This window comes from Trichoderma evansii (assembly GCF_050947405.1).
Source record: "Trichoderma evansii strain SZMC 28006 chromosome Unknown GGI43scaffold_25, whole genome shotgun sequence".
NCBI classification, from domain to species: Eukaryota; Fungi; Ascomycota; class Sordariomycetes; order Hypocreales; family Hypocreaceae; genus Trichoderma; species Trichoderma evansii.
The window spans coordinates 406,985-432,838 of record NW_028145181.1 but is presented as its reverse complement, the minus strand read 5'-3'; the positions used below and the strand labels follow the sequence as shown (position 1 = coordinate 432,838).

Genomic DNA, 25,854 nt, shown 5'->3' with positions numbered 1-25,854 from the left:
ATAGATAATGAGTCCGAATGTAGTATGAGTCTGAGCCTGGGTCTGGGGTCCGATAAGGTAGCCGATTTCTCTTGGCTCTTCAAAGAGCTGGGTATTAAAGGGTATCTCAGTTTGATAAGGCTTGGGAAGATGTCTTGAAAAGAATATATCTATGATAGATAGGAAATGTTACGCAATATCAATAGTATCATTAATCGTACTTCATTAGTCGCCAACAAATTTACTTCTGATAAATCGTAATAGCGCCTATCATTCTGGGGTACCTTGGTACATCGATCAACTTTTTTGGCAATCGATAAGATCACGTGCCTGCGTACCACAAATTCACAGATTAAGCCTGCGATAGAGGACCCACATTGGCCGGATGCTGAAGCCCTAATTTTCCGCCCACCACATAGTCGAACTTTTCTTTCGACTTTTCTTTGCAACCCATCCCGCTCCGGCATCGAAATTTGTTCATCAACGAATATTCGCCCATCCCAATAATCAAGATGGTAAGTTAACAGTCACCACGACTCTAATGGCCACAGTTTGTGAGTCAAATGTGCGAAAGCGCAATTGATACAACAGTGTTTGCTTTTATTTGCGACCTGTTGGACATTCCGCCCAACGTTCACTTCATTGTGAACAAGGGTGAAGACTTGGCTGGAGATGCAGCAGTGCGCTGAAATATGCCACAATGCATTCTCGTTAGAGTTCAGAGAAGACTTTTTGGCTTGAGCCCCTCGCTGATGTCTTCTTTTCTCAATGACAGCCTCCCAAATCTGGCAAGAAGGTCGCCCCTGCTCCTTTCCCTCAGAGCAAGGCTGGTAAGAAGGGACCCAAGGTTAGTAAAAAATTATTTTCAATCCTCCAAACTCGTGAAAATTTTGTCGAGATAACTAACGAGGTACGGCAGAACCCTCTTATCGAGAAGCGCCCCCGCAACTATGGCATCGGCCAGGACATCCAGCCCAAGCGAAACCTTTCTCGCATGGTAAAGTGGCCCGAGTATGTCCGCCTCCAGCGCCAGCGCAAGATCCTCCGTCTGCGTCTCAAGGTCCCCCCCTCTCTGGCCCAGTTCCAGCACGTCCTTGACCGCAACACCGCCGCCCAGGCTTTCAAGCTCCTCAACAAGTACCGCCCTGAGACCAAGGTCGAGAAGAAGGAGCGTCTCCTGAAGGAGGCTACCGCCGTCAAGGAGGGCAAGAAGAAGGAGGATGTCTCCAAGAAGCCCTACACCGTCAAGTACGGTCTCAACCACGTCGTTGGCCTGATTGAGAACAAGAAGGCTTCCCTGGTCCTCATCCCCAACGATGTTGACCCCATTGAGTTGGTTGTCTTCCTTCCTTCTCTCTGCAAGAAGATGGGTATCCCCTACGCCATCATCAAGGGCAAGGCCCGTCTCGGAACTGTCGTCCACAAGAAGGTTAGTTTTGAACTCTTAAAATTATCAATGTTAGGAATTGGGAGGGTGTATACTAATTTGATTGATAGACCGCCGCTGTCCTGGCCCTCACTGAGGTCCGCTCCGAGGACAAGAACGAGCTCTCCAAGCTCGTCTCTGCCATCAAGGATGGATACATGGAGAAGCACGAGCAGTCCCGCCGACAGTGGGGCGGTGGCATCATGGGTGCCAAGGCTCAGATGCGCATCATCAAGAAGCAGAAGGCTATTGAGGCTGCTACCAAGATTTAAGCTTTCTTCTAATACCCGGGTTGCATTTGGGATTTAAGGGATTATCATCATCGGTGTTTAAGGATTCAGGGCATGGCAAAAAATGAATGAATTTCCAGCACAGTTGTGTATCCCAAATATGACCGTTCTACAAACATGTGTGAAGTGAAATGAGTGAATTCTCGCTATAAAGTGATGACGTTAGAATTGGTGTGTAAGCTTGCATCAATTATTGGCTGAGTCAGCCTCAACTGCCCTTGACTTTGTTCTCTTCGGAAAACAAAGCAATAAGACATGGCTCCCGTATGCAGACATTTCTGGCGAGAATGAAAAGGGGCAATGCAGTTTATCCGTTGCAGAGCTCCATCTTCGATAGGGGCATTCTCAGCAACATTTATTGATTCCGTCGGATAGACAATATTGATTTTACATGAAGTCGACATATGTTCCCTGCTTCGGTAAGATTAATAGAATAGTGGTTTGACTACTCCGTGCCTATATCCAATACGATAGGAACCATTGAGCCAAGGCCTTTAACGGCTGCCTGAATGCAGCAGGGAAAAAATAAAGGGCCTTGGTAAGCATCTTAATAATCCATACCCGTAAAGCTCGGCAATGTGACGATTTCAGGTCGGACCGCATCTACTATCAGCTAAGAATGGCATTCTCGCGTGTTCCATTCGTCCAGCAGTTCGGCTATGATGTCTTAACCGACGGTGTGGTTCTGATCTAATCTGGGTTTGAGAGCGCTCAAATTACCCTTCCTGGCAAGAGAAACGCCCCATGGCGGCTAGAAAGCTTCACGAAAATGGCAACAATAGAGCGTACAATCCATTGAGAACCTGATTTGGAAAGTGAAGGATCAGGAAAAGAAAAGAAAATGCGAGGCTAAAGCTCGTAATTGCTGCAGCGCTACTCAAAGCCACACGTACCGGGGAGGCAATCCGGACCTAAGAGCCAAGCCAGCGCTGGAGGGGAGAGAAAAAGAGGAAATGGACGCTTAGAAGACAAATATACACGAGTATACGAAGTCAAGCCACAGGCTAGCGCAATGCTAACTGAATCTGATGAAGCTCCCCATGATAGTGGCTTGTTGTAACAAACTGGAGAACGTTGGACGATGCCTTGGGGGCCAAGATTTGGCACTTGGGAAGTGCTAACGTTGAGTTGACAAGGGGATCTGTCGAGGTTTGCTTCTTGCGGCATAGCAAAAAGAGACCAAGGTACCTAGCAGCAGTCCCACATACCGGATACAGTGTTTTTATTACTGTACATGTACCCGACAGGCATCGGGCAAGTACCCGCTCCATTTGCAAGGACGAGGGCTTCAGAATGGGTCCCAAAATGCCGCGCGATGGGACCCAGCAGCTAGCCGCGCCGTCCCACTTGGAGCGATGGGGAATAGGCTCGTTTTTAGACATATCAGCCAGCATTGTGCCTGGTGGACGTGACCAAGGCACTGAATTGGGCGATTCTAAAATGCACGTCCTCGCCCTTGGGCCACATGTCCCCCTTGAATACGCAGCTTTTCCAGGGATAAGAGGGAGAGAGAAGAGGGCGAGGGAGAGACAAAAAGGGAACAGCTGGAAACGTGACCGAGTGCTCGGTAGCCGGCGCGGTTGTAGGATTTTAGCCCATGGACTCACATTTATTAAAAGGTCTGCCGGCAATCATTGCCTGTTACGCATTGATGGACATCGAACGATCCATGCAGGAAAACGAGCAGGGAGCCACGGCATCTGGACTTTATCAAACTGACAGGTCTGATATCAGTGGGAAAATCAAAGAAATATTGATTCCGGCAATTTAACCATGCTATGCAAGACAAAACCGAAAAGAAGAGGAAAAACAAAGAGGCAAAAACAATTTCCGGTGCTAGTCACTTCGTAATGCATGTATAACCTATTGACTGGGTAGTGGTAGTACCACTTACTCTTTCTATGCTTAGCACAACAAAAGTTGCACGGATCCTTACCCGAAGGAGAGGTGCAGTCTTTTTGATTCGGAGCAAGCCTGCAGGATCCATTAGGTGCTGACCACCGGAGCACCGATGCAACCACAAAGGAGTTTTGAAGGTCCGGATATGGATACACGTTACTGCACTAGAGGTTTAGCAGCAGGAAAAGCTGCATCGGCTTCCTTGCGTGGCCGAGCGGAAAGGATGAAAAAAGTGGGAGAATGTCTCGGACAAAACCGTATGATTGAAGAATCGCAAGAGTGCGGAGTTACCTAGTGTTGGATTAGGCAATTAGTTCCTTTTCTCTCTCTTTCTCGTTTTTCTCTTCTATCGTCTTAATAACGCATTTTCCTTGTCTGCCAACTTGTTAGTGGTCTGTTTGAATCCCGGCTGCCAATTTCCGGATGAGGTAACACATATCAACACCAGCACTTTGTGGAGACTTTAAAAGAACCAGAAGCAATTCAGAGTATACTATGCGAAAACACCAACCTGGTACAAGTATGCAACGCAACCCAAGACATACCTACTAGGCCCGCCCCCACTAGTGTTTTATGTTTCTCTTTCTCTTTCTTTTTTAAGAACTATTTGCGGCCGAGAAGAAACAAAACAACGGCCGAAACCACTGTCTGGAGCAAAAAAGCTAACGTATCAGACTGCCGTTTTCGCCGAGCAGGGATTCTCCAACCTTTAAGACTTTAAGACGTTTCTTACCGTTACATCACGGAGATTTTTGAGGAAGAGAAGCGAGCAGAGCGAAACAAAAAGAAAGAAAAAAGAAGGCCCAAAAGTGTAGAGAAGAAAGCGAGACAGAAAGACTGCAGCATACTAACGAACAATGGCCATCAGCGCCGACAGCCCCAATCCCCCTCCGGCCGCCAGCAGCAGCAGCGCCGGTAAGCCGCCCATCCTCATCATTGGCGCAGGCGTCAGCGGCCTGCTGCTCGCCCAGAATCTCAAACGTGAAGGCATACCCTTCCGTGTCTTTGAGCGAGATGGCGATTTGGCGACCCGCGGCGCTGGCTGGGGTCTGACGTTGCACTGGTCGCTGGCGGCGTTGCAGAGCCTGTTGCCGGCAGGCCTGGCCGAGCGCATCTGCGACGAGTCCAGCGTTGACCGTTGGGCGGATCGGCGAGGCGAGGCGTCGAGGTTTCCCTTCTTCAACCTGGAGAGTGGAGAGCTGAAGGCGCAGACACCTGGGGCGGTGAAGAGTGCGCGCATTAGAGTCACACGAGAGAGGCTGCGGAGGTTATTGGCGGAGGGAATTGATATCGAGGTAAGGCTGGCTCTTTTCCTTTTTAATGAGCTGCGCAAGAGGCCATCTCGTCTGCAACTACGTTAAGAGAGCTCTACTGCTAGTCATTGCTCTTTCCATTATTTTGCCTCCCATTCTAAGCATCTCTCAATGCTTTATTCAATCATGCGCTAACACACCCATTCTCCAAGTGGGAGAAATCTCTCGCCGAATTCACAACCAACGACAACGGCACCGTCAACGCCATCTTCGACGACGGCGCATCATGCACCGGCACGCTGTTGGTGGCGTGCGATGGCGGCCAGTCCCGCGTGCGCCGAGTCCTGTTCCCAGACGAGACCAAGCTCGTGATGCAGCTGCCTGTGCGAACGATGGGCGTTAAGATCTCATTAACGGCGGAGCAGATCGAGCCAATCCGCAAACTGGATCTATTTTTCCTCCAGGGCGGATCACCACAGAACAATTCGTTCATGTACATCAGCGGTGCGTAGCGCAAAAAAATCCCCTTCCCCTGCCCCTTTTCTTTTTTTATGCTCTTGCCTACTACTGCATTGTCAATTGCTTGCATTGCCCATCATTTTGATTTTGACATCTCCGGTCGCTGGCTCTTGTCGATCTTTTTTTCTTGGTGCTTTTTTTAGGGCTTCGACCCGCCTAGAGCTTCTTTGCTCTGTGTGGAGCTCCCAGGCCAAGTACCCATCGCGAGGTACACAAGCAATGGAATAAGCCTCGGGAGCGGCGGCCGCCGTCGCGGATCCGGCGATCATATCGCCTCCCGCAGCGGCACTGTAAGATTCTAAGCAGGCATTTTGATGAGAAATGACAAAAACAGCGCCCCCCAAAAAATTGCATCGAAACACTGCCAAACGCGCACATCAGTTGCTTTTATTGCATTATTACTGACGCATCGCAGTCCTTGATGGCCCCGGAAACCAGATCGACAGCAACCCGGATGTCTTCCACTGCCAAATGCACATCTCATGGCCGTACCACCCGAGCAGTGGGGCCTTGATCGATGTGCCGGCTACCAACGAAGGGCGTTACGACTTGATGGTTTCCTTCGCAAAGACTTGGGCCGAGCCTTTCCGCTCCTTCGTCCTCAACAATGTACGCCCAGATACTCCCATTAAGCGACTGGATGTGCTGGACTGGGCGCCGCCAATTGGGCTGCGATCAAAGGGCCAGGCAGTGCTGATGGGCGATGCATTTCATCTAATGTCTATGTGTAAGTGCTTCTTTTCTTTTTTTTCTTTTTTTTGCGCCATTCGGAGATTTTCTATTCCTTTGCCTTTTCTTTTTACTCCTTCGAGATTGCCGACGTGTGTTGGTCGGTCGGTCTAATGGAACGTTTCTTTTTTTGGCTTTAACCCAACCTCTCCCCCAATTTTGGCTTGCTTATTCACTTTACACTATTCTAGACCGCGGCGAAGGCGCAAATCATGCCATTGTCGACGTCCACGACTTTGCGACACACGTCGTTCCAATACTGGCGCCCTGCTCGCTACAGCACACCCATCAGGGCGTAGCACAGGCCCAAGATTCCGCGCAGGCTCTGCGCCAGGCGCTAGATAGCTATGAAGACGCCGTCGTCTCCCGTTCGAGGCCAGGGGTTCTGGCCTCGCGCAGGGCGTGTTTAGACGCGCACGCTTATTCTAGGCTGTTTGGAGAGGGAGCTGCGGCTGGTGGCATCAGCCCACTGCTGAGCAAGCGCGAGTTGGCGCTCCAATTCGACGATGAGTCGATGGAGCTGATGGGCCAGTAGGGCAATACATCACCACAAGCTCTCGAGCTCCCCTGATTAAGGGAGCGCGAATTGTATATTAGTTCAAGTTGATCATTCGAGCGAATAATACGGTACGGCCAATCACCCCGCCCGTTAGGCATGTTTTCTAATCGTAATGCCTAAATTAGCAAGAGAGCCACAAGTGAGCTGTTCACCATTGAACCGTGCTGCGAAGTACTCGTAATATGCGTGTTTGCATTGACTTTAGCCCCCAAACAAGGAAACCCCTTCAGCTGGTCCAGCCAAAAACCAATGGGCCTCGTTCCCGGGTCTTTATCCAAGCATTTGGAGTCCAGGTACTAGTCTCGGAGAAGGTAGCCATATATTAAAATCCCCACTCGCTTGTCGTACCGCCACACACAATGACCAACGGATCATAGATTAATTTAATCAGCCCAGGCACCACGTCTTTGTCAGAAAAAACACTATACAGACCAGGATTCCCATTTGACTTCGGGAGCAAAAAAAAAAAAAAAAAAAAAAAAAAATAAAGGGAAAAAAATATATCCACTTCGCTAAAAACTAGACTTGAATTACGATAGCGTGGAGCAGCAAAGTCTAGATCCCCCTATGCAAGAAACCTTCCTCCGGCAAAGTGATCCGAAACGAGGGATGTACCCCCTACTTTGCAAGGGGAGAGGGAAAAAATTCGTATGGGAGAATGGTAAACCTGGTAAATGGATTCTTGATTGGCCTTTGCTTTGCTCTTCGTTTGATTGTGCCTTTTCCCTTTTCTGTCTCCCTTGCAATTTCTTAGATGAGTACGCGTACATGCAATTTGATAGCGACGGAGAGTAAGCAGTCGTTCGTTTCTCTCCGTCGCTACCTTGGCTCGTTGTGGTAGGGCCGTTTGTCCGTTTATTCAATTGTTTCTCGAAACTTGACGCTGTACAGGTTTCCAAATGTTGCTGATGTTTATGCATTAATGGTGTTTCCGTGTAGTAGTGGGCATGTAATTCCAAAAACAGAGAGGTACTTTTTTTTAAAGGGGGGTAGCTATAATCGCCCCAGTAATTGTCCAAGTGCCTTGTTTTTGCAAAAAGCTGAAACGAAGATAGTACCTCTGATAGGCTGCAGTGACAAATCCTTTCTGGGCGTTGCTGTTACTACTTCGTAGAACTCTTGTGATTTTGTTCAAGGTAATAATATTATTCATTGCCTTGTGGCTATTCTAAACCCATATCTCCATGATATTCTTTTTGGCGGCGCACTTCTGGCCCCTAATAAACTCCATGCGAAAATAAGACAAAAGAAATCGAAAATAGTCAAAAATAGATCCAAGCATCAGACGTTCCGTAATATAGTAGCAAGAAGTAAAACCAATATCGACAAGAAAAAAAAAAAGCAAAATATATTTGCAACAAGCTAAAACAAAGAAAAGGTCGCAACAACAAACAAGCTGTAATTCAGTATCCTATTTTACACGCTATCTTCAAAACTGTCGTTCCGCCGCCTGGGCTGGGCGCGGTCCTCGTCGACTTGTACGCTGTATGTGATGGACTTCATGATGCCAGCTCCTTGAAGTATGTTTTCTTCGCTCGAGGACTTGACGTGTGTGGTCTGGTTGCTCTTGTCGTGGTGGTCCTCACGGCTGTGGCTCACATCACTGAGTTTGAAATGCTCGCCCTTCGCACCTCGACTGTGCTGATGAGATGATCCGTTGTTGTACGAGTTCTTTGTTCGGTATTCCTTGGCCTTTCTCATGAAGACCGGGGCCAAGAATGGCAGGGATGAAACCATGTTCTAAAGAGGCATGTTAGCTTTGCACATATATCATCATTATAAGAGAGATTACTTACGCCGACGTTGAATTCAATGGTACCCCATAGAACCAGCATTGTGGAGTTGCCGTCACCAGTTGAGATTCGGTTGATCTGGGTATATCTCAGGATGGAGCAGACCGTCGTGAACAGACCCAGCAAAAAGATGCCAATGAGGCCGAGCTTCTTGGCCATTCGGATATTGAGTCTGAACAGGACTGGCAAGGGAAGAATGGCAACGATGATATCAGAAACAATAGTGACGACAGCATATGCTGTAAAAGAAGGTCCAGGAGCCAAGCAAGTTCCGTCGACATGGGGGTTCCATGACCTTTGAACTGGGTTGCAGGCAAAGATGAGGGAGAGGGCGCAGCCCAAGTGCCCTAGAAAGACCAGTGCAATGGTGGCAAAGACAACATAGCGATAAGTCCTTTGGTCCGTTCCCTTGAGGAGTCGCAGATAACTGATAAGGAGCGCAATCTTGAAGAAGCTGATACCAATTTGATAGATGGGACGTCCTGCAAAGTTGACCTTTGTGTAGACATCGAGACTGGCGGCGGGCCTATCTTTGATGGGCAATCCCAGGCCATATCTTGTTTCTGTGCGTCGCGTTAATAATTGTCCAGGCCATGAAATCGACCAACAGTATAGAGCAGGATTGACGTACGAACAATGCAGAGAATGGAGTACATGAGAGCAAACACGACAGATAAAGCGGACATCCAATCGTCACTGGCAAGACCACGCGCGGCGTAGCGAATATAAAGACGGGCACCGACAGTCAAGATGGACAGAACCGAGAGGACGACGCAGATGGCGATGATTGTCGGATATTGGGACTCATCGTTTATCGCCTGAGTGGCGTTTAATACCCAACCCATGATGAAGAATGGTATCTACTTTATCTGTTGGTGGGTTGAGTCGAGTTGTCCGTTGCTGGTGATGGTTACAAGGCGCCTCCAGGTGGCGGAAGAAGCGCGGTGACGAGGTACGGGTGAGAAAAGAGAAGGATGTACCGCCAACAACGTGTATAGATTAGGTAAATGCTGCACTGAATCGTAGATTGCAACCCGAAGATCAGGAAAAGAAAAAAGAGGATCAGTATAAGCGGGACTGAAGGAAGAAGCGGCCCCCAAGGGAAATATAAGAAATAGAAATAAACGCATCCAAGGCCAAAGCCGAGAAAGGTGTCGGACGATATAGATGGATCCAGGCCTAGTAGACGCGAGGCATGTCTTGGATAGGGTTTCCTCCTCGTTCGGTCAGCATTAAGGTCAGACACAGACTGCCACCCTGAGCCCCTTCGGGATTGCTCGTCGTGCCAAATTTTCCGCCTCAATGCGACCTTGCCGGACGAATACCGTTCTTCCGTGTATTTATCCGTATCTCTAACCCCAAGATAATGGCCCCGGATGGCCAGGCGTGGCATTAACGGTTGCAGGTGCTCCGTGTTGCCTCTTGCATAAGGTACTAGTCGATCCCAGGCAGTATGACGACCTCGAGAGCGCAGGGACCCGACACATTCGACCGAGCACAGCTGGGGCCGGTCCAAAAGGGAGCGAGTAACGATGGGTATTGGAACTAATCGTGCCGAAAATTTGCCCTGCGTCCCCTGCAACGATGCTACGTATTTGGACTGTTTTGCTTTTGCCTTGCGAGGCAATGCTACGATGCCGTCGCACATGAAATTAGCACCAGTCTGGCTGCGGTCTCTCCATGGGATTGGCTGGAGGGCCATTCCGTACTCCGTATCTCTCCATAATAGCGTAATATCCCGTAAAAGAGCTCATACATTTAATTATTTCGCATGCTTGGCCCACGCTGTCTGTGCCCGTAGCACAAATGCAGTACAGGATTACAACTACTGTACTCTCATCAAGCGCAGGTATGGACATCCTTGACCTCATGGCGAGCAAGGGAGCGGATGCGCGGTAGCACTACGACCCCTGCCACTGGACGCTACCCAGCAGACCTGGGTCGTGTACATGTCAAGGCAGTTGACGGCACTGTGGCACTGTGAGGCCGTGGCTTGGGCCGGCGTGCGGTTGGCGCGGTGATCTTCGCCAGTAAAAAGGCGTCCTGAAGCTGGCGCTGTTCAGATTGGATCGGGCGGCCACTAACACACGCTCGTTCCCGCCCATCCCATCCCATAGCACCGCTCAACCACCGTCTCCCAGCTGTCTACTGTACCAGCCGCCGGGGAACGGTAGACCAGTCTGTCCGGATAGTGGACTGTGCGTGTCTCGGCGCAGGAATCGTGGCAGCAGCAGCAGGTCCAAGCTGCTGCTTCGACGCAGTACCTAGTGTCGGTCTGATGTTGGCTATTCGTTTGAGACAGGCTATTAATGCGGGCGGGCTCAATGCAGTCCGAGACATTGTGCGCCAAGTTTTAGCTGTCAAGGAATGGTTCCATTGCAAATTGTCTCGTCCTCGGCTGATCAAATGAAGAAGAAGAGATTTTCTTCATGGTACAGTAGTCCAGCAGCTGTGCTGGCACGCCATATTTGGCCCAAAGGGCGCCGCTAGGGTATCCGCTAGGTCTGGCCGGGCACATCTTTTTACTAGCTGAGAAGATCACTGGGGCGATTTGGCGGGCCCAGAGACGGCCGCACAATTTGACACTTTGCGGCGCTGATCGCCGTGAGCCTCCAACTGACAGAGAAGCAGATGGAAAACGTGGCTTGCAGAACCATCTCCGCTATTGTTATTAGCTATCGACGCAGGGGGCCGCTGAAGACAGAGAAAGAGGAAAAGACATCGTCAACAAGTCGGTAGCGTCACCGCAGCTGTACAGGTAGCCGGGCGCGGATTGAGGCCCAAGCTCGAACAAATTGTTAGAGGATGAGGGAGTAAAAGAGAAGAGAACCTAGGAAGAGACTATGGAGAGGCCAGTTGGCCAGCTAAAGCGCCGTGGCGTCTATACGTAATAATAGCGCAGGAACGTCTCATTGCTACTGCCAGTGCCAGTGCTATTGTAGCAGAGTATATGAGGTACATTAGTGGTTTATTCTAAATGAACAAGGAACGGCGGCTTAGCCGATTGCCAGCAGTTTTAGTTCTACAAAGTACAGGCGAGACAATTAGCCATGAGACAAAAAGCAAAGAAGAGAATAGAAACCGGCTGAACAAATGAGTATGAACAGCGGCCCTCAAGCCGTGGGCGATCTAATCGAATCGGTAGCAATGCCCGACGAGAAGATGCAGAACCTCGTTTATACCAGAGGAACGGAGCACTTCCGAGACATTATGGAGCATACAACTAGTTTTACTCCATACAAACTACTGAGGCGATGACCTAAACTCTCCGGATACAGACCAGTAACTCTGCTGTACTCTAACACTGCTGTCTTTTGCCCTGGGTTTCTAACCGAGCATCTCTTGTTTCTGCAACTGCATGGGTGCTAATACAGACAAATACTGAAAAGGCAACACAGCTACCCACCTGAGTGACATACATGATACATGCAATGCGCGACGCAGTACCTGCTTAGACGAAGTATCAGGTGCGTCTGCAGGCCAAACCATGCGAGGTGGAGTTGCATGGCCATGGGAATGGAGTGCATAGAAGGTTCAAGTACGGGTATTTCTCAGACTTGATAGCACTATGTGGTATTTTCTCGAAAATTACAAGGAGTGTTCCATACAGGAACTAGCATAGGAATAGTCGTACGACTTTACGGCGTAGCACTGTTACGAAAAAAGAAACGAAAACATAGCTGCAGTATCTGGCTTGTGATAATGGCAGGCTGATGGAGCCCTCTCCAGCCGCAAAGCGGGTCGAAGCGGTGGTGGGGGACTAGTGCTGAGCTTCAGGGAGCATGAGTACTTACCGCACAGGCACAGTGCCCGCTGGGCGGATTAGTAATTACTAGCAGGTCCTGACAGTGCCGATAGAGCGAGCATGGCAGCACGAGTACCTTGCACGCTGTGGCAGCTACCTGTCAAATATGGAGCCCCCGTGCTGGGATCGAGCTGCGGTCGAACTGCCGGGCCCCAGTTCCAGCGTCTCTTTGGCCTCGAATTATGGAGCGATCAATGCTTCGGGACGGGGACCTTTTGCGTTTGTTCGGCCGTTGTCACAGTCGATCAATCAACGTTACCTTACTTGGTCGAATTTCCCCGGCGCCGATGCTCCCCGTTGGTTCATGCTCGAGGGCAGTTCGTAACGCCGCCGTCTGCTACAAAATGCTCCGTCAGACGAGCTAGAGAATTGCTGGGCCGGCGCTGCTCGTACAAGAGCACTTAGAGCACTTAGAGCACTTAGAGCACCTACACCAAGCAAACTTGTACGAGACGAGGATAAAGGCTGCGTTAAAGGCACCGCTATAAGCCAGGCCCTGCCAACCCGTCGGATACGCCTTGGCCCCTTGGCCAATCTTAGGTCAGCCTGGCTGCATTCAGCACACCACCAGCGACCAGCCAGCGCGGCACCTCTTCCGCTTGCACAAACTCGCCTACTGCCAGCAATGCACGACCTGCCTGTTCTCGCCAGCCCCTGCAATGTTCCGGCTTGACCACTCGGAGAGCCCTGTGCCTTTGGCCCTGGAGATGGCGAACCTCTGTCTGGTGGGGGAGCTGGCAATGGGGAACCGACCCTGTCACCGCGTATCTTGTGCTCGTCCAACAGCAACACGGCATTGCGAGCCTCCGGAGATTTGATCTGCCAGTAAAGATTGCATATTGGATGACGACTGCCGTAACCCTCTGACAGCCGCGGCGACCCTTCTGGACTGCTTGCTGCTCTTGGCACCGCTTTGACAGGCAAGCTTCCGCGCGCAGCCCACCATTGTGGCCATGCCGGCTGCACGGGTGTTGCATCCACCGTCACTAGAGCAGAGCACCGCTGAGGAGCCCATTTACCTTGCATTCTCCCTTTGCAGCTGCATCCGGCAAGTAGGGTTTACTTCCTTTTACTCGTTAGCACCACTGTCTCCAAGCTCTTTTCTTGCTTCTTTGTTCTACAGTACGAGTCAACTGCTTCAGGCATTCTGAGCGGTGCTAGGTCGCTACTTTTACGGGTCCACCGGTGCCAATATCCCTGGTCGTGCATCTAAACCATGCACTTGTCGCCGTGGTGGCTCCTCGTGGCACCGCTGTACCTGTGCTATCCACCCGAATCCTTCAGTCCTCTCGCTCAGGTACACCAATGTACGGTATCGCGTACTACCAGAGGTACTAGCAGCGGTTGGTCTGTCCAAGAGCGACAAAGGACGAGGGCGGCCCCTCTTCCCCCTTCCCTGGCCACGACCACGGCCACGGGTCCTGGCTCCTGGCTTGTCAAATCCTTTCATCGCTCGTCCTCTTTGGGGTTCCATAAATCTTCTTATTACTACGTACGGTATCCTCTCCCCTTCCCACGTCGTATTCGACCAACCTTTCCTGGCTCAGAGTGCTGATCGTTTGCAACCAGCGCCGATCGCTTTTTTTCTGGGAGAGATTTTCTTCTCACGTCCATCTCACACGCCCTGGATCCTTACTCTTCACTCTCACTCCCTTGACTGGCAGTAAGACATAGAGATTCACCCATCACGTCACTTCCCCTAGTCTCTGTCCCCGCGAATCTATTTTCCACGGGTCTACTCGGATCCGAATTGCGGACTTGGATTTGCTTCTTTTCCCCAGAGCCGCGAGTCGTGAGTTTTGAGGGCAAGGGCAAAGGCAAAGATGTCTTCTCATAACAACAGTGAGAAGGGGGTTCATATCGACGTTCGCGGTAACACTCCCTCTCACAGCGATGTTGATGTTCCCGAGGCCGGCATTGATGATGCCTGGAAATTTCTCAATGAGCATCGCGATGCCGATGGCGTTGCCGCTATCAACATCAATTCTCTTCGCCGCAAGATCGATTTCCACATTGTGCCTCTGATGTTTTTATGCTACACCATGCAGTTTCTTGACAAGGTCATCCTGAATGTAAGTTTCGTACCTGCATAATACTGCCCCCACCTAGGTCGATGGCTTGTGCTTTGACTGGACGCCTATCGTACGTTGTGACACGACATGCTGACGCTGACTAGTATGCCGCTGTGATGGGACTCACTACAGATCTGAATCTCAAGGGCAACGACTTTTCCAACGTGGCTACGTTCTGTTTCGTCGGTTTGCTATGCTTTGAAATTCCCAACAGTAAGTTGAGCCTTGAGCCTCGTCAGACCACAAACAAGTCTTTCATTTTTCCTTCTCCCCTCCTTTGAGAATTAGCCATACTGACTAAATGTTTCAACAGCATACTTCCTTCAGGTTGTCCCAGCTGCCAAGTGGCTAGGACTCAATGTCACACTCTGGGGTATTGCTACCGCCTGCGGTGCCGCTGCTCACAACTACCAAACGCTACTCGTATCTCGTGTCTTCCTGGGCATCTTCGAGGCCACCATTGGACCATCTCTGATGCTCATCAGCAGCCAGTGGTATACAAAATCTGAGCAGGCTCCTCGCTTCTCTTTCTGGTATCTCGGCCTGGGCCTGGGCCAGATTCTTGGTGGCGCCATCTCATACGGCTTCCAAAATGTCTCTGTTGGCGCCTCTCTGGCTGGCTGGCGCATCATGTTTGTTGTCTTGGGATGCGTCACTGTTGTCATCGGACTGTCAACCTTTTTCTTTTTGCCCGATACTCCCATGAAGGCTTCTTGGCTGTCGAACAACGAAAAGGTTGCTCTGCTGAAGCACGTCAGCGTCAACCAAACCGGTATCCAAAGCCGCAAATTCCGCCCCAAGGAAATCGTGGAGGCCCTCCTTGATCCTCAGATCTACCTCTTGCTCCTGTCTGTTGTCTTGGTAAGTTGACCTAAAGTACAAACTCTTATGTCTTGGCTTCTTTCGTTAACATTGAATTTTCTGCAGCTCTCTGTTTCCAGCGGTGTTGTTACCACTTACTCGGCTACCCTCATCAAGAACCTGGGCTACCCTCCTAAACGGGCTGCTTTAATGAACATGCCCTCAGGTGTCGTCAGCATCTTCTTTACATTGCTAGTTGGCTTCGGCGTTCGAAAGCAGTCTCACCGATGGGCATGGATCATTGCCTGCATCATTCCTGCGTACGCTTCCCGTTCTTCATTGGAAAACTGAGTATAGTTACTAACTCTTTGTAGTATTATTGGAGGCGCACTGATGTCTTTCCTCGACACGAAAACTCACCATTCCGGTGTTTTGGCAGGTATTTACCTGGTCAATGCTGTTGTCGCTCCTTTGACCCTCTTTTACGCCGTGAGTAACTCACCTAACCCTTCCAACCAGCACCCAGTCTGTATAGTGGTGATTAACAAAACGGATATAGTGGACTGTTGCCAACGTCAGCGGTGGTACCAAGCGTGCCTTTGCCGCCGCCATTGTCAGCGGCTCCTTCTCTTTGGGCAATATTATTGGACCTCAGACCTTCCAGGCTCGCGATGCCCCCGATTTCCGACCTGCCAAGCTGGCAGTCATGGGCACGCAGGCTGGATGCGCCGTGACTACTTTCATCCTCTTCCTTTACTATGTATGGTGCAATAAGAGGCGCGGTGACAGCAGCAAAGACAATGAAGAGCGCTTCATGTCGCCTGAAGTCTGGGCCACCATGACTGATAAGGAGAACAAGATGTTCCGATATTCATATTAAACCTCTACGCATTAATATTGGACTTTCAACAATAAGCCAGCGGGATTCTTCTTTTTCTTCATTTTGCATCAAATCTTTATTTTATTTAATAATAGTATATAACGAGGATCGAGCAACATTATTGTTGGGAAATTTTTACGTTGGACATACGATATGATACACGTCTGAGATGTCTTCATTAAGATAGGTTGGAAAATTAGAAAATCGTCGCTGTCTATAGATGTCGAGTATATATTCAAATTTCTGCCTACCATCTATGAATGATCATGCTTTATAAACTACTCCTTCAACCCTAGTAATACCTTGACCTGATTACGGTACCGCTTCTGGCGGCGTCGAGAGCCTCAATGACTCTGAGCTGCTGTGAGACACTCTCCTCTACTGAAGTTTGCCCCGTGATAGTAGGATCCATCTTCTGGAACTGAGCCAACATAACGGCAAGCGTCTCGAGAAGCTGAGGTGGCTTAGGGCCTATTTATTGCAGCGTTAGCAAAGACAATTTCGTTATCACAATTATCACAAAAAGAAAATAAGGAGGCCTTGCCTTCGTAAGTATCCACCCAGCCGGGGCAGATGGCAACAGTCTTGATGCCCTTGGGAGCAAGCTCTGCAGCGTACTTTGCAACCTGGACATTCATACCGGCCTTTGCAATAGAATAGGCCAGACCATAGTCGACGCCCGTTGCGAGGATGACGTCCGTGTTGGCCATGCTGCTGGTGATGTGGACAATCTTCTTGAGGTCACCCTTCTCAATCAGGGGCAAGAAAGCATTTGTTGCCCAGGCAGCGCCCCAAATGGCCGTGCGGACGGGCTCCTCGTAAAACTGCTTGGTGCCCTCAATATCAAAGGGCACCTTTGTGGGCCCGAGCGAAAAGGTCGACAAGTCGACTGAGTTTGAGTTGTGGATGAAGACATCGAGCTTGCCGTCGAGGATATCGCTAGCCTCTTGGGCGGCAGCGAGGATGGACTGCGGGTCGGTGACGTTGCCGGTGATGACGTGAATGTTGGAGTGGGATTGGGCGAGGGCGGCGAGGGGGGAGGCAGGGTCTAGGCTGCGGACGATGGCGAGGACGGTGTTGGAGGGGGATTGGGCGAGTTGACGGACGAGTTCGCGGCCGAGGCCTTTGGAGGCACCAGTGACGGCGTAGGAGGGCATTGTGCTGTTGTTGAGGAGGGTTAATTCACTTGTGGGTTTATTTGAAAATAGGCATTATATTGTGAAGTTGATTGAGTAGTTGATTGTGTTTGTAGTTTGTTGTTGAGTTTCTGGGAAGGCTCGTCTGGTTCAAGAAGTTCTACTCTAATATATACAAGTTGTAGCTGATTGAAGCACGTGTAAGTCAGTGCCTCTAAAGGCAACGTTTACTTCCGTCCTACCCATAGGGGTTCATGATGACAAAAGCTACAATGGCATAACACATTATGAATCTTTGTGTGGATCTCAGAATATTGGCGATTACCAACCTGTTTTTACCAATGCATCAAGCACATAGAGTAGATGGGAGGTAGAGCCGAATAACGCCATAGACAAATTCTGAAGAGGAACGGCCGGCGGAAGTCTCAGCGGCCGGTCTTCATTTTCAAACTATGGTGCCATAAACAAGCTGCTGCTGTCTTTTGTGTGAGACTTGAACTTGGTAATAATTTGTAGGGAGCATAAAGTATATCCCACGGTAAATCATCTGGCAGATCTCAAGATCTTGATACGCAGAGGAACGGCCGATCCAGAGCCTAGCGCCCGGTCCCAGTATAAATGGACTACCCGCTCCAGTCTGACCAATTAAACAGCATCTTTTTCAGCACCGGAAACGGATGCTCTAGAACCCGACGGCCGACGGGTCTTTGGACCGGCCGTTCCAACTTACACGGCCGCAACTCTCTCGACTGGAGACGAATCAAACTCCCCCCTATCTTTTTTTCGGCAATAGTCAATGATTGAATCCAGAAAGTGGAATGCCAATTGTCAAGAGGAGAGCTTGTGTCACGTGCACGAATGCAAAATGCAAGTGCTCGCCGCAGTCTGACAACCTGTGCCAGCGATGCGCCCGGCTCGGGAAGCAGTGTGTGTATCTAGACCTGCCGGAGAGGAAGAGGAAGCGCAGAAGTGATGATGATGGGTGAGAATTTCTTTATTGTTCAATATTTGATGAATATGAGAAACAAGCTTTGCTAATTTACTTGTGCCTTTCTCTGTTGTAGCAAAAGTAATAGTCGAGTTGTTGCGCTGGAGAGTAGAGTTGAAGAGCTCGTCGCAGAACTCGAGGCGATAAGAAACGGGGTCACTCGGCATGGTCCTCAATCCTGTTCTACAGACTGCACGACTCCAAGCACAGGAGCGTTGTCGATTCCAGATGCTTTGCGCAGTTCGGGGCCACCCACCGAAAAACCAGAGTTGCTAGACCCAGACTCTGGAGGCTTCCATGGCCGAGAGCCCCCTACGACATCCGTGTTGGAGGGTCTCTCAGACATTGTCGACCGCGGCTTTCTCAGCATCTCAGAATCAGAGAATATGGTCTCGCAGTTCAAATCTCGCTTCGTGTGGACGTTTCCCTTTGTCGTGCTCCATCCCTCCCAGACAGTCGTCGACCTCCGCAAAAAGGAGCCGCTCCTCTTCCTCGCCATCGTCGCGGCCACCATCCCAAGCGCTCATCCTATTCGAAAACTCCTCGCAGATGAAATCATGCAGCACATCACATCGCGCATCGTGGCGAGCTCGGAGAGGAACTTGGGCCTGGTACGAGCGCTGCTGGTGCTGTCCGCATGGTATCGGTATCCCGCACAAAAGGGCAACGTGCAGCTTGTGCTGCTGCTGAATCTGTGCGTGACGATGGTGCATGATTTGGGATATCATCGATTAAACAGGGAGTTGACGACGGATGAGCAAAGGGCGCTGCTTGGGACGTATTGGGTTACTTCAATGTAAGAAATCAAAAAAAGGTTCAGCTGATGCTTGCTGCTAACATTTGTTGTGCCGTCATATAGCTTACCAAGAGTGATGAATCGCCCGAATACTGTGGCGCACACCAAGAAGATTGACGAATGCTGTAATAACATGGCCGCGTCGACCGAATATGCCTCTGACAGATGCATCCGATCCTTTATCCTCACTCAGTCTTTCATAGGCACCATTGATAGCAACTACAGCGAGCTCAGGGAGGCAGACCATGGTGAATCCATCACCAGAATCATGGTCGGGGCCAAGCTGCGACAATTCGAGGGTCTGAAAGCCACTGTAGAAGAAGAGTTATCGAAATGTCCAAATTTATCCAGTATGCTGTTCCTCTGATAACATCATTCTTCAAGATATTTTCAGTGCTCATGTAACTAACTAATTGATTCTAGCTAATTTGGCCAGATGCAGCATGCACTACATCAACATAGCCATCAGAGACGTGGCCCTTGATGACGAGTATATATGTTACCAAAATGGTCACGACACTACTCAATCTCCCTCCGCCGAGGCATTCAAAACATCAGCCTACAGATCATCACTCCTCTGGCATCTCGTCTGCCACAGTAAAGGCCTCATCAAAGACTACATCGACATCCCCGACGCCGAATTACCCCAGGTCACCGTCTTTACTCTCGCCCAGATCTGCACCTCCCTCGGAGTCCTACCGAGATCCGTATCCGCCCTCTTAAAGCTCATCGTTGCCAAACAGGGCCCTCCCCATAGTCGTACTTGGCCGGTACAGGGGGATGCGTTGGACGAGGCAAAGACTATTGTCGAGGAGGCAGATTTCCTCACCATCATTGTCAGGCTGTATGAGAAGTTGCGGACTCTGATAGTTGGCCTTACGACACAGGAGAAGGGACTGGACGTGGCTGGTACGTTGTGTTGCCACATGAGCGTGCTGGCGAGCTGGTATGCACCACGAGTGCAAGCCATCTTGGGTGTTGATCTTGTAGTTAAGTGTCCACTTGCGTCCCTCACTCCTCATGCTGGAGATATTGTCGAAGTTATCAAAGCCAATACCGCTAGTAGTAGTGGTAGTGGCAGTACTTCGTCGGTTCCACCGGTATATCAGAGCATGGAAAGGATTGGATCGGCAGATGTGCAGCAGGGATTTCCAGGGGCTTATGTCGGCGCGGAGGATGGTAGTTACTTGTTTAGTGATGAGATGTGGGCTTCTGTGCTGGACAGCTTTATCAGCTTTGCGTAGAAGAAATGGAGATTTATATCACAGAGAAATGTATAATGCAGAGAACATATCACAAACAGAAGAGAGTTTTTAATTTTAAAACTTGATCAATTTAGCTATATAGCAATTTTTCAGAGATGTGCATTAAACACAGTCCATAAAAAAGAAATGATAGATTTAAACGCCTTATCCAATAATGACGATGCAGTTCCCAACGTGGGATCATTAAAGAGAAAAAGAGAAAAAAAAAAAAGAAATCTAAATCGTGTCCTCCCCTTCCTTAACTTCGTTTTTTGCGTGTTTTCATTTTCATGAAAAGCCAATACACCCTGGATATCACGGTTTTTGTGTTGTCATTCAAAACGAATGATTAAAAAAGTCAAACGCTTTCCCTTATCCTTGAGCTCAATTTTTTATATAGGTTTTTGTTCCTTTTAGACGACGGGGCCGGCGGCAATGACGTCCTGGGTAGCCTCGCTCTCGTACTTCTTGAAGTTCTCGTTGAAGAGCTGGCCCAGCTTGACAACCTCCTTGTTGAAAGATTCGCTGCCGGCGGTCCAGGCCTTCTTGGGGTTCAACAGATCGTCGGGAACGTTGGGGCAGGACTGGGGAACCTGCAGGTTGAAGACCTCGTAGTTCTCAAACTCTGCGTTGGCGAGCTCGCCGGAGTGGATGGCGTCGAGGATGGCGCGGGTGTACTTGAGGGGGCATCGCTTGCCGCCCTGGGCGAAGCCGGCGCCGACCCAGCCGGTGTTGAGCAGCCAGGCGTTGGCCTTGTTCTGCTCAATCTTGTCGGCGAGCATGCGGGCGTACTTCATGGGGTGCAGGGCCAGGAAGGGCTGGGCGAAGCAGCTGGAGAAGGTGGCCTGGGGCTCGTTGACGCCGTCCTCGGTACCGGCCATCTTGGAGGTGTAGCCGGAGATGAAGTGGAACATGGTCTGGGCGCTGTTGAGCTTGGAGATGGGGGGCAGGACACCGCGGGCGTCGCAGGTGAGGAGGATGATGTTGGAGGGCATGTTCTCGGTCAAGCAGGGGATCTTTGCGTTGGAGATGTACTCGATGGGGTAGGCGCAGCGAGTGTTCTCGGTGAGGGTGACGTCGTCGTAGTCAACCTCGCGGGTGACGGGGTCGAAGACGACGTTCTCGAGGATGGAGCCGTAGCGGATGGCGTTGTAGATATCGGGCTCCTTCTCGGCGGAGAGGCCAATGCACTTGGCGTAGCAGCCACCCTCGATGTTGAAGACACCGCGGTCGCTCCAGCAGTGCTCGTCGTCACCAATCAGGGCACGGTTGGGGTCGGCAGACAGGGTGGTCTTGCCGGTACCAGACAGACCGAAGAAGAGGGTGACGTCGCCGTTCTTGCCCTCGTTGGCGGAGGAGTGCAGGGTCAGGACGTTGTGCTTGATGGGCATCTCGTAGAAGAGAACGGTGAAGATGCCCTTCTTCATCTCACCGGCGTACTCGGTACCCAGGATGACCATCTCCTTGGCGGCGAAGTTGATGGCGACGGAGGTGGCAGAGGTCATGCCCTCGGTGTAGCGGTTGGCAGGGAACTTGCCGGCATTGTAGATGGTGTAGTCGGGGTGGAAGTGCTCGAGCTCCTCGCGGGGAGGGCGGATGAGCATGTTTCTCATGAAGAGGGCATGGTAGGCGCGAGCGCAGATGACACGGACGCGGATTCTGTACTTTTCGTCCCAGCCAGCATAGCCGTCAATGACATAGATGCGGTTGCGGGTGTTGAGGTAGTCGACAGCACGCTCTCGGTTGATCTTCCAGACCTATATTGCAATCTCGGATTAGCATTGTAAACAGATTTTTGTTTGTTTGTCATTGTTCATCAATCTCTTTCGTCATTGTCATGTGTAATCACTTGATTCAGGCATTTCTGAGATGAGTGTCTTAGACACACACACACACACACACACACACACACACACACACACACAGCGGAATCAACCAGCCAATTTTGCCAGCCACAACAGCTTTGAGCTCAATGCCCAATCGAGACTCGGCATTTAGATTTGCCTCCCCAAGACTTGGCCGGAGCAAACCGGGTCGGAAATGATGAGCAAAAAGCACAAGCTTCGAAGAAGCATCATCACAAGCCAATGCCGCGGGTGCAACTGAGGCGAGAGCCGGGCAAAAGTCCTGGGCGGCCGCTTATGGTCGGCTACCCAAATTCGGCTTCGGCTGAGCGGGGCCCCGGCTTTGTAGCCTTTGGTCTCTTTTTTGTGCCGTGACTTTGACCAAAGGTCCCCCCAGGCAAATTGCAGCTTTTTTTCATGTGTGTGTGCGGGGTGGACGCCAAGCTAGAGCTGCATCTTGGCCTTTTTTATTGGGCACTTCTCCGCATGCACTTCCGATTCGACCAGCGCCAAAGCAGGCAGTAGCTGCATGTTGCTGGCATTCTGTTGCGTCGGGCATTGGCTGAGATTTTTTGCTCTGCTCTGCTTTGCCTGCAAACGGTGGCGGCGAGGGCTGAGCAGCTGAATAGGAGGCGCCCCGCTCGCGTGACCATTGACCCAAAGCAAAAACACAGCAAAAGACAAAATTTGCCGAAAATATGCAGGGATGAGACTCGTTGGTAACGAAAACCCAAATGGGTAGATTCGGAACACCACACAGAACAATGACGATGGAGATGACGCTTGCAGCGACGATCAGGTACTGTTACTTACATCTTGGCTCATGGGCTTGTTGACTGGTCCCCACCTGCAAAGGAGCCTTGGTTAGCCGTGTGGATCTTAAGAATGGATTGAATGTGTCACAGCTCAGGCGGCTCAAACTTACCAGATGTTGTCTTGTGATGAAGGCTCCTGGACAATTCGCTTGTCGAGGGGAGATCGGCCAGTCTTTGCGCCGGAGTAGGCGGTCAGGGCACCGCTGGAGGTGATGGCAGTGCCGCTCTCGTAGACGAGGGCATCTTCGTAGAGGGCAGCGACGGAAGGGTTGGCGACCTGGAATCCAGCTGGTTAGTGACGCTGCTTACACGGGCTGTGCGGCATCAATTGCGAGCAAGACTTACAATGGCGACGCGGTCGTAGTCGATGTGGGCGATCTCGTGGAGTTCCTCCTCTGTTGGAAAGAAATTGTTAATAAAAATTCCTGTCGTGGCACTTGCTCGCTGTGCTCAAGGCAAGGTGAGCTGGATCAAGACCAAAGGTGTGGACATACCGAGCTCGGTGTGCTCGCGGTAGGGCCTGCAGCGCAATTGGTGTTAGTCACTTATACAGAACCAACAACAATATCATCATGATGGAAAAACACTTACTGGACACCGCCAGGGTGCAGAGCAGTCTTGTTAACGTTGCTAGAAATCACTGTACATATGTTAGCCTCCCAAGTCTGACAGATTCGTGTCTTTCGTCATGGCCATTGAGGGCAAAAGACTTACTCTTGCGTAAATCTATTCCCGAGGCCTGGATCTGTGACTTGGGACCTTTGACGGTAGGATCAGTGTATGGAGAGGCGGTTCTGTAGAGAGGATCCATTGGATAGTTATATATTCCGGAGCAAGAGTCTACGGGATGTCGTTTGGATTGGTTTTCGTCTTCTTGTTCCCTTCCGTTCAGCTAAGTAGCAGGGGAGGGGGTGGCGTGTGGAGGATGACGGCGGGTTTGTTTCTCCAGAGTGGGAACCCGGGATCAGGTACAGACGACGAAACGGGTCTGTGGATGTACTTTTTTTGTGTCTAGCAGATCAGAAGGACAAAAAAGTTAGCCTTGCGATCGAACAGTCCCGAAGCTGGTGCAGGCCGGGGCCTCGTTTGTGGAGCCGTGGCGGGCGGTGCGAAGCTTCACAGGGCCCGGGGCACGAATTTATCTCGGAACCGAAGAGCAACGCAAGGACGTTTGGGTTTGATTTGATAGGGAAAAGCAAAACAGGGGGGGGTGCAAGCCGAAAAATGAATAGAAGAAAAAAAAAACCAACAACCGAGAACCGTTCCTGTGTGTGGAGTATGAAGAAGAGGGAAAAGGGGGGCGTGTGAGTCCTTGTGTAGGTGCTACAACGGGATAATAAGACAGCAAGTGAAATAGTATGTATCGAATACCCCGTACTTTGTAAGAGATTCGAAGAGAACGATGCTTGTTCTCTGTACTGCAGCCGCTTGGTATCGTCTGCGCTCGGCTCAAGACCAAAACGAGGAAGAAAATAGACCAAGGGGGGCAGGCAATTAATTCGGGCAGGGTACTTTTTGAACTTTCTTTTTCTTCTTCTTCTCTTGGCTGCAGGGCAAAGGGGCGTGTGATATAGTACAAAGTGGACAGCAGGGCACAAAAAAATACAAAATGAAAAATGAATCGATAAATTAAAAGAAGTGAACTCACAGTGAAGCAGTCTAGTGCCTCGGTGGGAAACCGTAATGAGTAATGATGCCTAGATGACGGCACAGGCTGCAAAAGTGTTGTAATGGGTAGGATTCAAAGCAGAAGCTTTTTGTTTATTTTGAAGCTAGCAAAAGAAAGCTGTGTCTATCTTCAATTCAAAAAAGAAGGCGGAAAAGCAGCCCTATTTAAATCTTGATTATCCCATCGCCTGTCATCTTTTAAAAAACTGCCGTAGGATGTGCGAATATGCTTTTTTCCTGTAAACGAATCACACGTGCAGTCAATCATAGGCGGGCAACGCAAAAACCGGATCTGGGAATACCCAATACAGTCTGAACTACCCGGTTTTTCAGCGTCCGCCCGGGAGACGAATTGGGTCTCTACTCTGTGTTTGAAACAGCAGCGATTCCATCCACGCGGACTATTCCGATGCCCATGCAGTGACTTTGATCCAAGGCTTTACCGGCCGCGACTTGCAGCGGGGCGATTACGTACAGAATGGGCGATTGCGGTGGTGCTTTGCCTAATTGGGTAATTTATGACTTGGACTTGAGCTGGTGATGCTCAAAGGTGGCGATTTGATTTTTTGCTCTACCCCGTACTTTTGCAGAGATGCGGTACTGGTACGTGCGATGGGGCCTGGAATGGGCAATGATCTTGTAAGAGGGCTCCAGTGCTCCATAACGCGGCCACATAGTCCATCCACGGCACATATCGATGATGGATTGGGATGGATACGATACGAGTAATACAAACAAGTACCTTTCAATGACCCGGTCACGGTCACGGTCTACGCCGGCCTACAATGCAAATATAGCAAACAGAAGTTATCGTTGGGTAATGGGAACGCCGCAGCTGTAATTATGTCGGTCACGAGGCTGGGCCAGCGAAATAGCAGGAACCGTAAAAGGGTTCATGCCAACCAGGCCGCTGGCGAGTCTAGATGTCAAAGTCAGCTTCTTCACTATGAGTAGGTTGCACGTATGTACATGTATACAAATGCCCGGCCCCCGGCCCCCGGAAGCACCACGCCTTGACTCAACCCTCCATCCTCCTCCGTATACCTCTCCCGGCAGCCGCAGCACTATGCAATTAACATGTACCACTCTCCGGCTGCCTACGGGGAAAGCGATGGAGGAAAAAGAATGATCCCTATTGGAAGCGAAGCCAACTAGCAAGGGGGTGAGATTCCTGCAAAGGCTGAATTTCGCATTGGGGCACGAGATCTCTCTCCTTTTTTTAATCCCATACAAATTTCTTATTGCCCGGCTGCAAAACCCGCCTCTCCCATAATTCCCAGATGGTCACGCTCCCGAACCCGAAACAGATGGTACAAGGTTAAGATGCTGCTAGTAGAATTCATGGCCAATTCCGGGTT

General features: G+C 50.4%; 10 protein-coding genes across 10 annotated transcripts; 5 read left to right on the top strand and 5 right to left on the bottom strand.

Annotated features, from left to right (window-relative positions):
• The first annotated feature begins 413 nt into the window (after positions 1-413).
• Positions 414-1,697, top strand: GGI43DRAFT_415631 (60S ribosomal protein eL8). The gene is made up of 4 exons (XM_083207168.1): positions 414-494; positions 755-826; positions 899-1,408; positions 1,477-1,697. Exons 1-4 carry the CDS (start codon positions 492-494, stop codon positions 1,675-1,677), a joined length of 786 nt encoding a protein of 261 aa, XP_083056742.1. The 5' UTR covers positions 414-491; the 3' UTR covers positions 1,678-1,697.
• Positions 1,698-4,170: 2,473 nt separating this feature from the next.
• GGI43DRAFT_217485 (uncharacterized protein) lies at positions 4,171-6,903 on the top strand. The gene is made up of 5 exons (XM_083200290.1): positions 4,171-4,889; positions 5,060-5,351; positions 5,782-6,093; positions 6,287-6,722; positions 6,780-6,903. Exons 1-4 carry the CDS (start codon positions 4,452-4,454, stop codon positions 6,628-6,630), a joined length of 1,386 nt encoding a protein of 461 aa, XP_083056741.1. The 5' UTR covers positions 4,171-4,451; the 3' UTR covers positions 6,631-6,722; positions 6,780-6,903.
• A 1,142-nt stretch (positions 6,904-8,045) lies between these two features.
• On the bottom strand, positions 8,046-9,635 carry GGI43DRAFT_217473 (uncharacterized protein). Its single transcript, XM_083200289.1, has 3 exons — positions 9,079-9,635; positions 8,451-9,010; positions 8,046-8,394 (listed from the first exon to the last, which is right to left on the bottom strand). Exons 1-3 carry the CDS (start codon positions 9,290-9,292, stop codon positions 8,071-8,073), a joined length of 1,098 nt encoding a protein of 365 aa, XP_083056740.1. The 5' UTR covers positions 9,293-9,635; the 3' UTR covers positions 8,046-8,070.
• GGI43DRAFT_217465 (uncharacterized protein) lies at positions 9,180-10,542 on the bottom strand. Its single transcript, XM_083200288.1, has one exon. The coding sequence runs from the start codon at positions 10,147-10,149 to the stop codon at positions 9,358-9,360; it is 792 nt and encodes a 263-aa protein (XP_083056739.1). The 5' UTR covers positions 10,150-10,542; the 3' UTR covers positions 9,180-9,357.
• Positions 10,543-12,348: 1,806 nt separating this feature from the next.
• Positions 12,349-13,638, bottom strand: GGI43DRAFT_217434 (uncharacterized protein). Its single transcript, XM_083200285.1, has one exon. The coding sequence runs from the start codon at positions 13,276-13,278 to the stop codon at positions 12,508-12,510; it is 771 nt and encodes a 256-aa protein (XP_083056738.1). The 5' UTR covers positions 13,279-13,638; the 3' UTR covers positions 12,349-12,507.
• Positions 13,374-13,992, top strand: GGI43DRAFT_217439 (uncharacterized protein). Its single transcript, XM_083200286.1, has 2 exons — positions 13,374-13,749; positions 13,822-13,992. Exons 1-2 carry the CDS (start codon positions 13,469-13,471, stop codon positions 13,907-13,909), a joined length of 369 nt encoding a protein of 122 aa, XP_083056737.1. The 5' UTR covers positions 13,374-13,468; the 3' UTR covers positions 13,910-13,992.
• Positions 13,993-14,075: 83 nt separating this feature from the next.
• On the top strand, positions 14,076-16,005 carry GGI43DRAFT_387535 (major facilitator superfamily domain-containing protein; the record flags this gene model as incomplete). The annotated part of the gene is made up of 6 exons (XM_083203948.1): positions 14,076-14,324; positions 14,429-14,537; positions 14,638-15,185; positions 15,252-15,445; positions 15,500-15,614; positions 15,685-16,005. The coding sequence occupies 6 exons, from the start codon at positions 14,076-14,078 to the stop codon at positions 16,003-16,005; spliced, it is 1,536 nt and encodes a 511-aa protein (XP_083056736.1).
• Positions 16,006-16,297: 292 nt separating this feature from the next.
• Positions 16,298-17,162, bottom strand: GGI43DRAFT_425486 (uncharacterized protein; the record flags this gene model as incomplete). Its single annotated transcript, XM_083208516.1, has 2 exons — positions 16,298-16,476; positions 16,550-17,162. The coding sequence occupies 2 exons, from the start codon at positions 17,160-17,162 to the stop codon at positions 16,298-16,300; spliced, it is 792 nt and encodes a 263-aa protein (XP_083056735.1).
• A 704-nt stretch (positions 17,163-17,866) lies between these two features.
• On the top strand, positions 17,867-20,285 carry GGI43DRAFT_415613 (Zn(II)2Cys6 transcription factor domain-containing protein). The gene is made up of 4 exons (XM_083207167.1): positions 17,867-18,123; positions 18,206-18,925; positions 18,989-19,275; positions 19,349-20,285. The coding sequence occupies exons 1-4, from the start codon at positions 17,960-17,962 to the stop codon at positions 20,167-20,169; spliced, it is 1,992 nt and encodes a 663-aa protein (XP_083056734.1). The 5' UTR covers positions 17,867-17,959; the 3' UTR covers positions 20,170-20,285.
• A 297-nt stretch (positions 20,286-20,582) lies between these two features.
• On the bottom strand, positions 20,583-23,639 carry GGI43DRAFT_387532 (phosphoenolpyruvate carboxykinase PCK1; the record flags this gene model as incomplete). The annotated part of the gene is made up of 7 exons (XM_083203947.1): positions 20,583-21,926; positions 22,827-22,860; positions 22,939-23,105; positions 23,174-23,223; positions 23,323-23,348; positions 23,420-23,468; positions 23,543-23,639. 7 exons carry the CDS (start codon positions 23,637-23,639, stop codon positions 20,583-20,585), a joined length of 1,767 nt encoding a protein of 588 aa, XP_083056733.1.
• Positions 23,640-25,854: the final 2,215 nt, after the last annotated feature.